At 42.2% G+C, this 15,172-nt stretch overlaps 1 protein-coding gene across 2 annotated transcripts in view; it reads left to right on the top strand.

Moving 5' to 3' along the window:
- Positions 1–15,172, top strand: part of pde4d (phosphodiesterase 4D, cAMP-specific) — a 255,572-nt gene that overhangs the window by 9,273 nt on the left and 231,127 nt on the right. Inside the window, exon 2 of one of the 2 annotated variants that reach the window (XM_050050736.1) lies at positions 10,711–10,784. In XM_050050736.1, coding sequence (XP_049906693.1) covers positions 10,740–10,784 — 45 coding nt within the window. In that variant the 5' untranslated portion in view covers positions 10,711–10,739. The remainder of the gene's footprint in view (positions 1–10,710; positions 10,785–15,172) is intronic. The other variant, XM_050050737.1, reaches the window with a different exon arrangement.

Below are 15,172 nucleotides of genomic sequence, written 5' to 3'. Positions count from 1 at the left end.
AAAACAATAGTTGATCATTAAACAGGACATAAATAAATAAAAATCACAATTTATTTCTTCAGTTGTACAGCTACATTTATTTATTTCAGTGTCTATATGTTAATGAGGCAGTAGGGCCTAACCCCTGCATTCATTTATTATCTATTTACTTATTTCAGCATTTATTTATTAATACTTATATCATTTTTCATCCTCCACAGCCATAACTATGCGTGTAGGTGCACAACAACGAGCTAAACACATACCTCCAATGAAGTATGAAGACAGTCCTTGAAGTCTTTACTGGACGAGAGAAACCCAAGATATTCTTGACTGTAGGTGTGCACATAGCTAACATTAGCAAGCCAACTAAGAACGTAACATTAGCTAATTAGACAACTTTGTGAGCAGGAGATGTGCTGATTGGTGAAGGATAACTGGCTAACATTAACCATAGCTACAACCCCTGTGCCAAGCACACATCTCAGACCAGTCTGCCCACAGATGATGATAAAAACCCTACATTAAACACTCAGTAAGCCAACATCCACAATGTTGAAGTTTCTAAGGTGAGTGAGTGTTTAGTATTTACAGATTTTTCAAAGTAAAACTCCTTTATTTAGTGTTTTTACCAGTTTAAATCACTGGGTTTGTTTTATTTTTTATTTAGACGTTTATTGATCAGGGACAAATGCATTAAACATTATTTCATATAAAATACAAAACAGATGTCATGCTAATTCGCAACCCGTGTCCCTGGTTAGGCTTTTGCTATTAAAAGCAAAGAGAGAAAGAGAGAAGGAAACACTTGATTTGTAAAGTGAAACTGCTTTTTTCAGTGTTTTTACCAGTTTTATTCCCCTGGTCCAGTCATTTTGGAGAGGAAGAGACTCCTGTGGATAATTTGGCTCCCAGCAAAAACCTCCTGAACATTTAAAACTGAACGAAACCTAACCAGAAGTCTCAGCTGGTTGCAGTCTACAGTCCTCACCACTAGATGCCACTAAAGCCCACTTAAATCTTGCACACTGAACCTTTAAAATGGAGAAGATGGAGTTATATGGATGTGGTTATGTAGCATTTTGTAAAAGTCTGACTGCCTTATGATACTGTGTGTGCATTCACATGGAAGAAATTCTCCCTTTCAAAATGCTGTGGGTGAGAAAAGGTGTTACAGCGACAGAGCAGACACATTCGCAGGAGCTGGAGCTATTGTGCCAAGGGAAAAATCGTGTCATGCCTTGGGTGAAATGTTCTAATGTGCTTGGATGCAGTGTCAGGGTTTTTCTCCCCTGTGTGTGTATGTGTGTGTGTGTGTGTGTGTGTGTGTGTGTGTGGCAACCCTCTGATAGCAGGACCGTGTGCTGTGAGCTTCACAATAGGCAACAATACACTGGAAAGCAAAGCAAATCAAAAACTTTGGCCCGGATTGTTTTATGATGACGCTGCAGTGCAATCATAACATTTTCCAGGCGGACTTACAGTATATGATACAAATAAGGCTGCTTCTCATCATGTTTGAAAGTATGCCAGCCCCCAACATAAATGCAGCTGGCTATGCAGCTGGCTTTGCATCTGCCTTTAGTTTAGTTTTTCCAATGTTAACGTATGGAAAAGGACTGGCAAGGCATCCAGTATTAATTACGCTGCCAGTCATTCGCCAACTAGCCGGGGTCAGTAACGGGGCAAAAACCACTAGCACTGGGTTTGCAACCTTGGCACTGAAGCGGCATTGCTGTGTTCGGTCAGTCGTCAGTGTCCAATATTGAATCACATCTGATGAGGGAGATGCAGGCCGAGATTCGCCTCACCAGTGCGTGCCTGCTGTTTTCTGCTGGGCTGTACAGATAGGAGTGAGTCATCCCCGGCTCTGCAGGGCCTACCTCTGCCTTGGGTCAGTGATGTCATTAGGCTGTAGTGGGCCATGTGTGTGAGAGATGGGATAGTCGACAATGTCTCGTTTGTGAAAGTGGGATGGAAAAAGAGCCTCTCTTCTCTCTTAAAATTGTGTGATTTTATTTCAGCATAACTGTAACTGATGTGTGCACAGTGTAGTGGCAGCTACTGTATAAACGATGTGTGGTGTCAATTTAGATTGTTACTCTTGATTTAAAAAGACAACACATTCGGTAGCATGTTTTCTTTGTGCATAAAAGGGGACAGAAAAGGTATCAGGAGGGAAAACTTGGTGTGAGACATGCAGGCAGCAGCTCTCTGGGGACCTCTGCTGGCAGAGCTGCACACTGTTTTCATGCTGTATACCTCAAATCTAAATTTAGATGGTAATAATTATATTTTTATAACAGTATTTTTGCAGAATGTTCAACCTCATTTTTCTGTTTATGCACACACACACACACCAATGTGGCTTGCGGCAGCTACTGGCTGTGACACTGTAGTATTTCGCACGACACAACCCTTTCTTTAGTGTAACTGGTCCACAGTGAGCTGTAAACTGGTGCTGATATAAAAGCTTTCTTAATTACCCGTCAGCAGTAAGAAGAAAGTGGTGATACAGTTTTAAAGGCCTCAGGTAAAACACATCACTGTAAAATAAGATATAGAGAAAAAGAGATAGTTAATTATCAGCTTGTTTTGATCTGATAGTATATTCACGTGACAGTATGCTGGACTGAAACCAGCCTTGCATTGAGGCAGCATAGATTGATTTTTTGGGGGCGCCACTCTGGGGAAGTTGTTGGCGAATGTGTTTGTGTCCACCTGCCAAACACTGCTAAATGATCCACTATCACCAGCTCGTCGCTAACTTTGTCTGTTCGCTGTTTGATGTCGTGGAGGTGGGTCCATGTCATTGGTTCGACAGCCCATTGGTTCGACATCCCATTAGTCCGACTGTCCGCGGTGCTGAACGGCTCGCGGCGGGCGTATGGTGCGCCGCGACCGGCTTGAGGCGGAGCAGGCTCACGGCTTATGTGTTTGTCACTTTCTTTTTCATTTTAACCCACACCATGATCTTTTCCTAACCCTAACCAAGTGGTTTTTGTGCCTAAACCTAACCAGACCTTAACCACAGGGCATCATGATGATTTCGGAATGGACTTCAGAACAATGAGTTTGATATGGTTGGAACAATGGGATGTGGAACCAATGGGCTGTCGAACCAATGGGCAGTTCCCGTGGAGGTGTGTGCAGTGGGTTTATCTAAGCAGAAACAGCTGCCTGCTGTGGCTGGAGGTTTATCACAAAGAGTCAACCAAACAGTAAAGTTGGACACTGAAATAACCACATCATTTAGAGTAAAAATGACATTATACGTTTACCACCAGACATTTTTGACACACCTTAAAATGAACATGAACTTTAACACTTACTCAAAGCAATGTGACATTTTCGTTAAGCATGATATTTTAAAGGGGGTTCTCCAGTGATTTAGTGCTGCACTTCCATTAAGTTGAGGGAGGCAGGGTAAAAAAAACCCCAATTAAAATCAAGGCGGAGGAATGTCTATTCTGAATGTCTGAGATATCCTGATTGTTAGTACCTGGTTGCGGTCAAGCTCCAAAAAGGTCATACACTTAATTCAGCTTGGAAGTGTCTTTCATTAGACCCTGCCTGCCTGGTAAACATTCCTGTTGGTCAAACCCAGACTGTAGAAAGCTCCCTTCAGGGTCACGGAAGTTATCGTACACTGTTTACACAGATGAGTAGTATTCCCCATGATGAGTAAACTGAACTTCATGTAAGGTTCCCATGGATCCTTAAAAAGTCTTAAAAGGCATTGAATTAATTATTATAAAATAAAGGCCTTAATTGGTATAAAAATGTTGTAAATTAGTCTTAGGTCTGAAAAACAATAATTAAAAAAAATAATAGTCTTTAAAATGCTAAGATGTGGGAAGTAGAATTTTTTTTTAAAACTTTTTTTTAAAACATTTTTTAAACTATTATTTTTTTCTGGCGTTGCATTGGTTACATCTAGAATGAAAAAAGACCAAATACTTTTTGCATTGACGTCACACTGATCAGGATAGCACTGATATTTTATTTTCCACCAAAAGTGGGTCACGGCTCCACTCTGAATGGACCGCAAGTGATTCGCAAACATGTCAAGTTTGTAAAAAAACACACTTAATTTTTAAGTACAGTGAATTTCCAGCACAGAGGTTTTAATTTGAAGTGCTGTTTCCTGCTGTAGAGTGAGTGACTAAGGGACAGCTACTTGACAGAGACAGAAAACTAGCTTGACGACATGGCCAAACACAAGAATGACGCTGAATATATTAAACTATGTCACCTTGAACTAATGACTAAGCAAAAATCTGGACCCTGTGGCTAGACCAGTTGGGAACCACTGCACTGGATAATATGGAGAAGTAAATTCAGTGAAAATTGGCTATTTTACCAAGATTTCGTGGCATGGCTTAAACCGGCACAAGGCAGTGTCTACAAGACTCTGTGTTTTTCAAACTCAACAAAACGGGAAGGCAGTTGAATCCCACATGCAGAGCGAGAAACAAGAAAATGCCAAAAAAAAAAATCTAACAAAAGCCAGGTGTTTCCCACGCCTGTTCAACCCTTGTCTCCACCACGAGACAACATGTAACATGATTTATGTTACAATGAACACTTGGGCAAAACTTTTTTTTCCTTCAATTTTGGTTATTGTAAAAGTATTCTTTAATTACAAGTGGCATTAAAAAGGGCCTTGAGCTGTAGGAACTCTGTCATGTGTAAAATACTGAAGGTGGACCGACCTTGAATGGAGCGATTTAATAAAATAATGTTATTACTTTATTAACTGTCATAGATTAATTTTAGGATGAAGTGGCATCAATTTAAAATATGAACGCTTAAAGGGCTTGATGACCTCCTGATGTCACAAAGTACCCCGTCCTGAGCATGTTTGTCTTTGTCACTGGAGGAGGTGACAGCAGGGGTAGCATTTGGTAGTGAATCCAGGGCCAGAATGTCCCTAACTAAGCAACAACTAATTTGATAATCGATGAGTTGGTTTGAGTAATTTTTTTAAGAGAAAAAAGGGAGAAATTCTCTGATTCTTGCTCCTTAAATGCAGATATTTGCTGGTTTCTTTAATTCTCTATAACAGTAAACTGAATATCTTTCGGTTGTAGACACAACAGGACATTTGAGGGAATCATTCTGGGCTTTGAGCAACACATATCGACATTTTGCACCATTTTCTGACATTGTATAGACCAAACAACTAAATTACTGACAGTGAAAATAATCATTAGTTGCAGCCCAACAAATCAGATGATGTGAAATGTGTATACTGAAGACTTTACTCAAACATTCCAGTGAGGGGAAAAAAAATGAAAAGTGGAAAATATCCCCTTAGTGATCACACCGGGCATTAACCTGGGTAAATGGCATCTCAGTTAGTGGAGGTAGAAAGCTTTTCAGTGTTGCAGCTCCCATCAGACTGATGACCCAGACACATTTTTACATAAAATCCTGTCAGGTGCAGCTTCACAACATTTCCTGCAGCGCTCAGCACAGGGTACGGGGTAAACTGAATGAGCAATAGGCCCACATGCAGATGAATTTACCTGATCAGAACAATCCTTTTTGTTTTATTTGTTGTTGTTTTTGTGCCACACCTGTAGCCTTCCTCATTTAATTGTGTGTTTTCAAATTGTTAGCACCATAAAAAGGATGTTAGTTATTCACAACCAGTGCTCAGCAGCTCTGAGTGGTGTGAAATTAGTATATTCTATATAGGTTTTTCATCTTGTGATAAAAACGTCAGCAAGGTAGTTCCTCTTTTAAGTGATGAGTGATCCAACGCTTTGTCTGAAGAACCTGGAATAGAAATAATTTCAATCACACAGTTGAATATCAAACTGTTTTGGAAAATACTCCCACATCTGATGACCCCAATTTCACAGCACAAAAAGCATAACAATAAAACGCGTGACTCATACTTGGGTCTGCCAGACAATAGGTGGGAATATAAGACAATTATTTTCAAGGAGCTTGAGGTCTGAGAGCTAATTTACATTTCAAGTAAATGTTATTGTATCTCCATGCCTGGTCCACTTGCTGTGAAATTGTTTCAAGCTGCTACAAAGGGCTCATCACTGTCAACAAAGTGCCACGGGAATGAATGGAAAAGGAAATTGAGCTGTTTTGCGCAGATATGGCTTTATAACGGCCACTTTCAATTTATCCATACTTGAGGGTGAGCTCCTACACACACTGCATATGATCTAGTGTAGGGGTTTGAAGTATAGAATAAGGACTGATCATAATCCCCCCTGAAATAGAGTCTGCCCGAGCGACGGCACACATCTATCATTTTCAGCTCATGTTTCAGGTGTGTGTGCACGTATGTTGGCATGCCTTTGAGTTTCAGTGTGTGTGAGTGTGATTGTATTAAAGAAAGTGACAGCCCCCCCAGTGGTTTGATCGTAGCTGATTTATGTGATGTACGGATTGAAGGATTGCGGTGGCAGTTAATGGTAGTCCTCCGTGTAAAGGACAGGACAAGGTCAGACAAAGACAGACGGTGACTACTGAGGATCTGCTCCTTGTATAGGAAGTCTCCCTGCTCACATATAAAGTTGAGACTCATCTTTATTATTTGTGCTATCATGTCTTGTAAGTGCAGCACCACTTGGAGGAGCCACTGCTATGTTTCGGCTCAGGCAGTGGCTGCTGCTGCTGCTGCTGCTGCTCCACGCTGAGAGCTGAGGCTTACTTTCTATTCATTTATTCCTGCCTACAAGAGCCCATCTTACTTTAAAAGTGGTTCAGCAGTGATCTTAAAGCTGCAATCAGTGACCAAAACACAATTACTAAATCAATAGGATAATAATTTGCTCTGCCATCTTTAGAAGTGAAAGGAACTCCACGAGATGGGAAAATCCACTTCAGTCAATGGCTGCGAAATGAGACTGATTGGATGGTACACGGGGAGGTTTAGTGAGCATCAAACAAGTGTCACTCTAACAGCACTGTGATGTACCGCAAAATGGGTTGTAATTTATTTTAATTTGAAGACGGAGCCTTGCAACGGCTTTGACTGATTTGTTTATTGATTGCTTCATTTTAGTATTTACCATCTAAGCATGGGTGTTACTGTATAATCTTCCTGTGGCTTCTCTCCACAATATCAGCTTGGCAAATTTAGCAAAAGGCGTTCTTGATTAATATGGTCTGTGCAGAACTTGCCGACAAAGAAGATGAAAGTGACTGGCTATTTCGACAAAGCCACGGCGCCTGCTCATCTCAGCTGATTGAATGGCTACAATAAAAGGCTGAGATACTTTTGAGCGATTATTCAATAAGCAGCTGCGGGAGCTCAACAAGAAAAAGGAGACGTTTCACACAGTAGCTGAAATTTAGAGCACATTAGACAGCCCTGACCTTCTACTGCTGGATGAGGAGAAACCATAGCTCAGCTCAATTTTAGCTCACTCCCCTAATGTGATCACACAGGATAAACTCTCATCGCTCTCCTAAAGATGGCAGGAAGTTAATTGAAAAAGCCAACAGAGGATGTATCAAAGGGACAGGGGAAGAAATAGCAACTGCACAGGGCAGTTTTCATATCTGGATCTCTCTGGTGGGGGATCTCTAGGTCTAATCGCACCTCACCTAACTAATGCTTGAGCCCAGACAGCAATCAGCCCCCTGTGGTTGCACTGTAGGCACACACCCTGCCACACTGATGCATCACACATACCAAGAATCACAAATGATAAGACCTCCCTGCCTGCAAAAGAAAATAAAACAAAAAAAAAAGACAAGCTTGGTTTGTTTTAGTGCACACTGGTGTTGCTGACTGGCAGGTCTTGCAAGCACCAGTGAGACCAGTAAATTGCCACTGAAGTGTTGCTGTGTCTGAAAGAGGGGAGCGCCACGTGACTGGTTATTGAGTCTAAAAACGTATTTGTGTCGGGGAGAGTGCACACGTGCATGAACAGTCCTTCCAGCCCAGTTCGGATCACTGTGGTGGAGGAGATTTAGAAAGATTTGCCTGCAGTTTTAATTGAGAATTTGCATGAAAATACTTTTATCCTCTTAGCGCATCTCTCAGGAGCATGTATAACAAGGTAAATAATACAGGCTGACTGAGATCAAGAGTGTGATGTCTTTTTACTCATCTACTTCTCCCTCTGCGTTCTTTGTATCTGCGCCATGTCTCCTGCTGATTCAGTTCTTGCTAAATTAGCCTTGTGCTCTCAAGGCTGAAATCCACATTATTTTTGAGAATCATATTTGGGCTCTGGGCCCACCCTAAAGAGACAGCGGGAGATGGAAAGAGGGAGAGTTTATTTCAGTCATTTTAACAGCTCCTTCAAGCCACGTTAGACCTTTAGCTGACTTAGAGCCACCGGGAATATTCCGCAAAGTCGATCATGGTGACACTGTGAATTTTTATAAGTGGCCATTAATGACACGAGAGTGTGCAGTGAGACACAGAGTTCTTGACAGTTGCAAAATGTCAACTGCACCGCCACGTTAAGGAGAGCTCATATCACACTGTCTGTTAATTAGAGTTTGTTTTTTTCCGAGCTCTACACACGACCAGAGAAGCTGTTTACAGTTCCAAAACTGCAGTCTGGATAAATTGAAAATAATTGACTGGGTTTTTCTGACAGGCGCCAATACAATAGAGGTGCAACCGTGTAGGATGTGTCAAGTACAACATAGCCAGCAAGGCTTTGCAGACAGCTTAATCATGAGGACTTACATCATTATAACACTTAATGAGTGTGGAGGGAAAAATGTGAGTTGCCAAGAAATGTTTAGACTGAAAAAGGGATTTTGGTGGCTACACTGCGAGACAAATCAGTGCCTGCAACTGTGGTTAAGCTTAATGGTTTGTAGCAGTTAACACTGGCAGAGATAGCTGATATATGAGCACAGGTCAAGGCTGTGATTGGCCCTGAGGTTATCTTGTGCTCTTGGGTGCAGACTACACTCCACTGCTGCACTAAATCCCACCGAAATTCACTTACAATTTCAAATTTTTCTGCGTGATCATTTGGTGCACCCCTCACTTCGAATGACACTGTTCTCACAAGCCCAAATTTTAAAAAAACCTGAAGGTGTAAATACTTGAAATGCAAACATGATTGGTGTGAAAGAAAAAAACGATACTGTAAATTGTCCCTGCTGGATGCCACTTTGATAAACAGCGGGAAGGAGAGTATGCTAAGTAAGAACCTGACAACAAGGAATGCAGGCGCTATCTATTCTGCCAGTGTGTGTATGATATATATGTGTGTGCTCATGCTGGGTGCAGTGCATATATTCTGGCCCCTATACATATGCACATGGTGCTTTTTTATTGCTGTTTATTTCTCCCAAAGGCAACATCATGCAAAGCCTGTGCACCATGACCAATCCATCTCCTCTCTTCTCCTCTCCTCCTCTCTGAGCCCAATCGATGGAGACTGTCCGGCCAGCTCCGTCTGTTTTTCTGTCCGCTGTAATTACCTGGCTGTCCTGTCACTCCACATCTATTTAGTGGAGATGTGCCAGAGCTGAAGGACCGGAGTGGAGGATAATGTGTTGCCCGTTTGGCGGACCTCTCATTCAGAGTACGTCCAGTGTCGCTGATGAGCCCTGGTAGACAGGGGTAAAGTGGAGTTGGTGTTGTTTCTTAGCTCATGGACCATGTCAATGAAGGCTTGTGTGGAAAACAGCAAGTGGCATGCAGGCATATGCAATGCTTTTGGAACAGGCAGATGAAAAATGAATTGTAAGCCTCTGTATCACTAATGTAGAGCACAAACAACCATAGAAGAGTCACTGTTGCAGGGGAAATACATTATTCAGGGCCTGCATACATGCGTTCCACACAAAACATAACACACAGAGGGGACACAGTGGGAGTTGTTATAAAAAAGTCAAATAAGGGGTTCTGAATTGTCTTCTTACTTTGTTGATACTTCTGGCTGGTTGGTAACAACGGGACGGACGTGACAGGAATGCCAAAACACAAATAGCCTACCTATATATGCTCCAATCAAACCACGCCTGAGTTTGATTATTTACATCTTTGAAGTTCGACAGGATTTTCCGCATGTGTCTCAACACTTGACACGCTATGAACAGTTGTGGACATCCAGTTCAGCACAATTGGTTTTGGCGTCGTGGTGTGTTTGTGTTTGTGTTCGTGTGTGTGTGAGACAGAGACAGAGAGAGGGTAGAGAGAGACAGGCAGGTGTAGGCTCGGAGGTTATTAGGCCAGGTAAACAGAACAGGGTTGTGTAACTCTGGCTGATAATTCACTGACCTTTACCTTTTACACTCTAATGCATTCTAATAGGCCAGTAGATCCCAGCATGGCTCCTTTCTCACCAGCACACACACACATGCATTGTGTTCGCCCCATCACCACACACAAAGGCGAACACACACACATGGACTCACGAGTACATGGTTGTCTAGGAGATCAAAGCTTTCATATTCTCAAACCACAAAACCCCTGGGAGGTGGTATAAACTTACCTCAGCCTGTCAAGATAGAGCTGCCTAGCCTGAAAACAATAAACAACAAAATTCAAAAACTACGTACACTGCATATAATTTTTTTCCCCCACATTTAGTAAAAACTTCACATAATGTCACCTAAATGTCTTTATTTTTTCAATCCAGCGGAAGGTTTTATTTATTTTTTAACTTAATGACATGATCAGTTTGGTTTAATTGAGATGAGCTGCCTCCTCACAAATGTTTTTTTTATTTTTTATTTTTTGCTGACCCCGTCTTTCCGATTGCCTCTGTGTGACTGAAGCCTGCCTGTTTTCAGAGGTGGCACGCACCATGCAAAAGAATGACCGGTCCGGGGACGACAGCCAGCGGGACAGTGTAAGTGAACGCCATCTTCCCCCTTTATATCTTTTTATCATTCATCTTTACATTACTTGTCATCTTGATAGTCTATGGTTTCCTTCTTCATATGGCAAAACCATCCTTATGTTCTAATTGTACAGCACATGTAGCCTAAACATGTAAGGGTCTGGGATAATGTACATTTAAACGACTATGGATGACTCGATTCAGATAATGTTCTAACATTTATGGATTCCACGAAATTATTAAGTTTTAACACAGTCAATAAAAGAGCTACTCAATTATATCTGTGAATTCACAAGTTCAGACCACAGAATGTATACAAATGAAAAGCAATATAGTATAGGCTAGGGCTTCTAAGATATAAGCTACACGTCACTCCGATGACTCTGTAGCATCAGACTGAACTGTCAATTAGATTTAAAGAACATGACATCACCCCCAGTGGAAATAATGCCCCCTGGCAAGAACAATGTGATTGGGTTGGTGGAGTAATGTTTAAGTGGAAACAGTTTGAAACTATTCATTCCAAAACTGCTTATCCTGTTGGGAGCTGTGGGGGGGCTGGAGCCTATCCCAGCTGACACTGGGCAAGAGGCAGGGTACACTCTGGACAGGTCTCCAGACTATCACAGGGCTGACACATGGAGACAGACAACCATTCACGCTCACATTCACACCTACGGCCAATTTAGAGTCACCAATTAACCTGCATGTTCTTACGCTGTGAAAAAATTCTACATTGGCACAAAGAGAACATGCAAACCCCTCAGAGAAAGCCCCCCCCACCCCAGGATTCAAACCCTCCACCCTGTTTTTCAACCAGGAAACCCTCTTACTGTGCAGCAACAATGCTAACCACTGCTCCACCGTGCCGTTTTCTAACCACAGAAAGAATATGCAAAATAATGTATAGGCATTGTGCAGGCCAGGTCTATAATAATAGTAGTGTGGTGGTTAGCACTGTTGCCTCACAGCAAGAGGGTTCCTGGTTCAATCCCAGGAGGGAGCCCTTCTGTGCGGAGTTTGCATGTTTTCCGGGTACTCCGGCTTCCTCCCACAGTCCAAAGACATGCAGGTTAATTGGTGACTCTAAATTGTCCGTAGGTGTGAATGTGAGCGTGAATGGTTGTCTGTCTCTATGTGTCAGCCCTGTGATAGTCTGGGGACCTGTCCAGGGTGTACCCTGCCTCTCGCCCAATGTCAGCTGGGATAGGCTCAAGCCCCCCCACGTGACCCTCAAGAGGAATTTAATTTAATTGTAAATGTATTTTGTACACTCTGTGGGCCTCACTCTATGGTTTTGCAACAAAATATGATCAATCCTTGTGGATATTCTTTTTCTGATCTGTTAGGGATTCAGATTCAGATTCAGAAAACTTTATTGTCTGTCGTAACAGAAAATCTTCTTCGACGTGGCTCCACATACAAGACAAGACAATACAGTCTCGATTAGTATCAGTCTTGTTTCAGTTTAGAGTATTGTCTTGGTATCGAGAATTGTGATGCTGACCTTGGTACACAACAATAATTTAAAGTTAAATTTAGATTTTACTCATTTTAAATACTAAAAGAAAATTATTTTTCAGCAGGAACTGTCGCTTGGTTCAAACCAGTTTTGGCCACTGTGGTGGTATGGGATGAAAATGTGACACATTTTGTAAATGTGAGATGATTCAAATTTGAAACAGACTTGTGAATATACCTGAACTCATTCTGCTGCTCACTGGAGATATTTCACCAGAATATTTTTCACTGACAGCCCTGGATTAGTGAGGAGAAATCTTTATTTTGTATGATTAATTAATATGAAAGCGATTACGTTGTGAGTTTTGTGGAGATCTGTACCAAACAAAGGTATATCCTTAAGTCTGTAGAATATGATATGCAGGTCAGGGCATCTCGGCAGCATGATATGGCTCAGCATATATTCAGTTTAAAATGGCATTATGACACACACTCCCCATTTTACAAACATCGCACTTTCTGCGATTTGAAAGTTGTAGTTATCCATATTGCAATTTCAATAATTATTCAGCCCTAGTACATACCGAGAATACAAACATGTTTCAGTGCAGATGTGTATGTGAAGCAGAATTTAAACACAGCAATGTAACTTAATGTACATTACCTATAGAAACAGAAGAAGAGAGAGGCTTTATTTGTGTGTGTTACATGAGAACCAGTATTTGGATGATTTCATCTCTTGTATGGTATTTTCCTTCCATTGCATATCTTCTTCGTCACACATCCCCCACAACAGCTACACCACCATCATCTAATGGACTGCATCTAGGTTCTCACATGATGTTGTCGGAGTTGTGCGCAAGCTGTCCATCACCTACCACTTTCCATCTGGATATAGGCAGGTTTCTAGAAAATCCTAAGAAACAACTCCGAGAGGTCAGAGCTGCTGTGTTCAACAAGAGATGGAGCTCGGATAGAGCAGCAGCAGCAGCAGCAGACACTACCAGGCTTATCCCACCCCCTCCCCGTGCATGAATAAGATATTCAATCATACGTCTCGGTTGTTGACCTTGAGTTGAAGTTCAAACGTAAGGCCAGCGTGCGAGTCTTTCAAATTGGCTGACATCAGAGAGGAAATACAGCGAGTATGCAGATGGAGCATTTTCCCTGAAAAGAGTCTCGTGGGAATATCAGCCAAAACATAAATGACAGATTTAAAATGAGAGAGAGGAAAAAAATATTTCCGTTCCTGCTGTAAATTTGCCACATGGCCCACATTTCTCTGTGAATCATTGTGAAAGATGAGACGGAAATGTCACATGGGCCATTAGAGCCCGGGGCTAAGTTTCCCACACATTCAACGTCGTCTTAGCGTGAATAGAATCCATATAACCAGCTCTACAGTTCAGATGCACTCTGCTGTATGTGGCTTTGAACAGTATGTGCTGTACTGTACACTGTAATTTTCCAAAGTCTAAATGATGCTGACAAACTCTTTGTGTCTCCTGTGGGGAAACACTAAAGCCAGAGCTCCACAAATATGATTACCCACCAGATAGACTGCTCAAAGTGATGCATAACATTACACTAAAACAAAATCATGTTGTCCCACTGGCACTATATTAAAAAGAGCTGCACACATGCAAATGGTTATTTTAAAAAAACTAACAGCGACAGAAACAAATGACCTTTAAAATGGAATAAAACCACTACTAATGGAACAAAAAAACTGATTGATGATTCACAGTTTGTGTCACTGAGGAGGGAATGAATTTTAAAATGACACAACTGCACTTTACTAAAAACATGTCCCAGGGAAAAAATATTGAATTCTTAATGTCTTGTCCCTTTGTTAGTGGTGGGAAGCAGCAGTGAGCGGGATTCGTAACCGAGCAGCAGTAAGAGATTTAGCGAGGTGAGCAATAATTCATGTCTGATGTGCCTCTGATTAATGCTGTCGTCAATTAAGACAGAGTGAAGGGCACGGGGCAAAGGGGCAGAGAGGAGAGACAAGTGTTGCGAGAGATATGGGTGGGACGTTGGGAGAGGACAGGTAATTAGAGAGAGGAGAGGAGGGGTGGAGGGGTGAGGTTAAGACAAGAAGTGAGCGTGAAAAACAAACTGTGAGCGGCAGAGATGCTCCCTCTTCATCCTGAGGGGCATATTGAGGTAGAGCAGGGACACAGGCTGCGCTGATGAATACGTTTCGCGAGGCTCTCGGGGGCTGTCCAATCAGGCAGCGCCACTGATGAATAGTCATGAGTCACCTTATCAGCATCACCATGGTTACGCAGATGTGACTGCGGCCCTGTGAATGTGATGAGGGAATAGAAATGGGCCAAACGCCGCTCCGTCTCTTCCCGCGCACATCTTGATCGCCAATTAGAGGCCAGCAGGGGAGCATCCAGGCCATGTGTTTGGGCCTCTCCGGCCTCGAGAATAAGGAGAACGGGTTTTGAGCGAGGTGAATGGACAGGGGAGGATATGATGAAGACAACGGTTAGAGATTGAATACATGGGAAAAGTGCAAAGCAGCAGCAGGAGGAGGAGGAGGATTTGGATTCAAGTTGAACTATTTGATGACTCAAAATCACATTAATCACCCCTAAAGCCAGTTGACACTCAGCACATACAGGTGAGGGCTGGCAGGATGAGGAGAGGGGAAGTGGATGACAAGATATTAAATGAAAAGAGCCGGGAAATTAGATTGACCAGGATCAGAGGAGGGGAACATGATCAGAGAAGCGGAAAAGTGACTGAAGGATGAGCAGGACAAGAGGCAGGTGCAGGAGATCAAATAAAGAAAAGGGACAAGGGATAATGGAATAAAGGGCTTGGACAACATGTAATGATTTATGTAACTCCCCCACCTCTTACACAGACATCTTAAAAAGAGCAGCAACACTCTGAGGTTCAGTTTTGTGATGGTCAGTACC

The sequence above is a fragment of the Epinephelus moara genome, chromosome 8, assembly GCF_006386435.1.
Source record: "Epinephelus moara isolate mb chromosome 8, YSFRI_EMoa_1.0, whole genome shotgun sequence".
In the NCBI taxonomy this organism is placed as follows: Eukaryota; Metazoa; Chordata; class Actinopteri; order Perciformes; family Serranidae; genus Epinephelus; species Epinephelus moara.
Note: the sequence above shows the minus strand (reverse complement) of the source record. Positions and strands in the feature narration are given on the sequence as shown.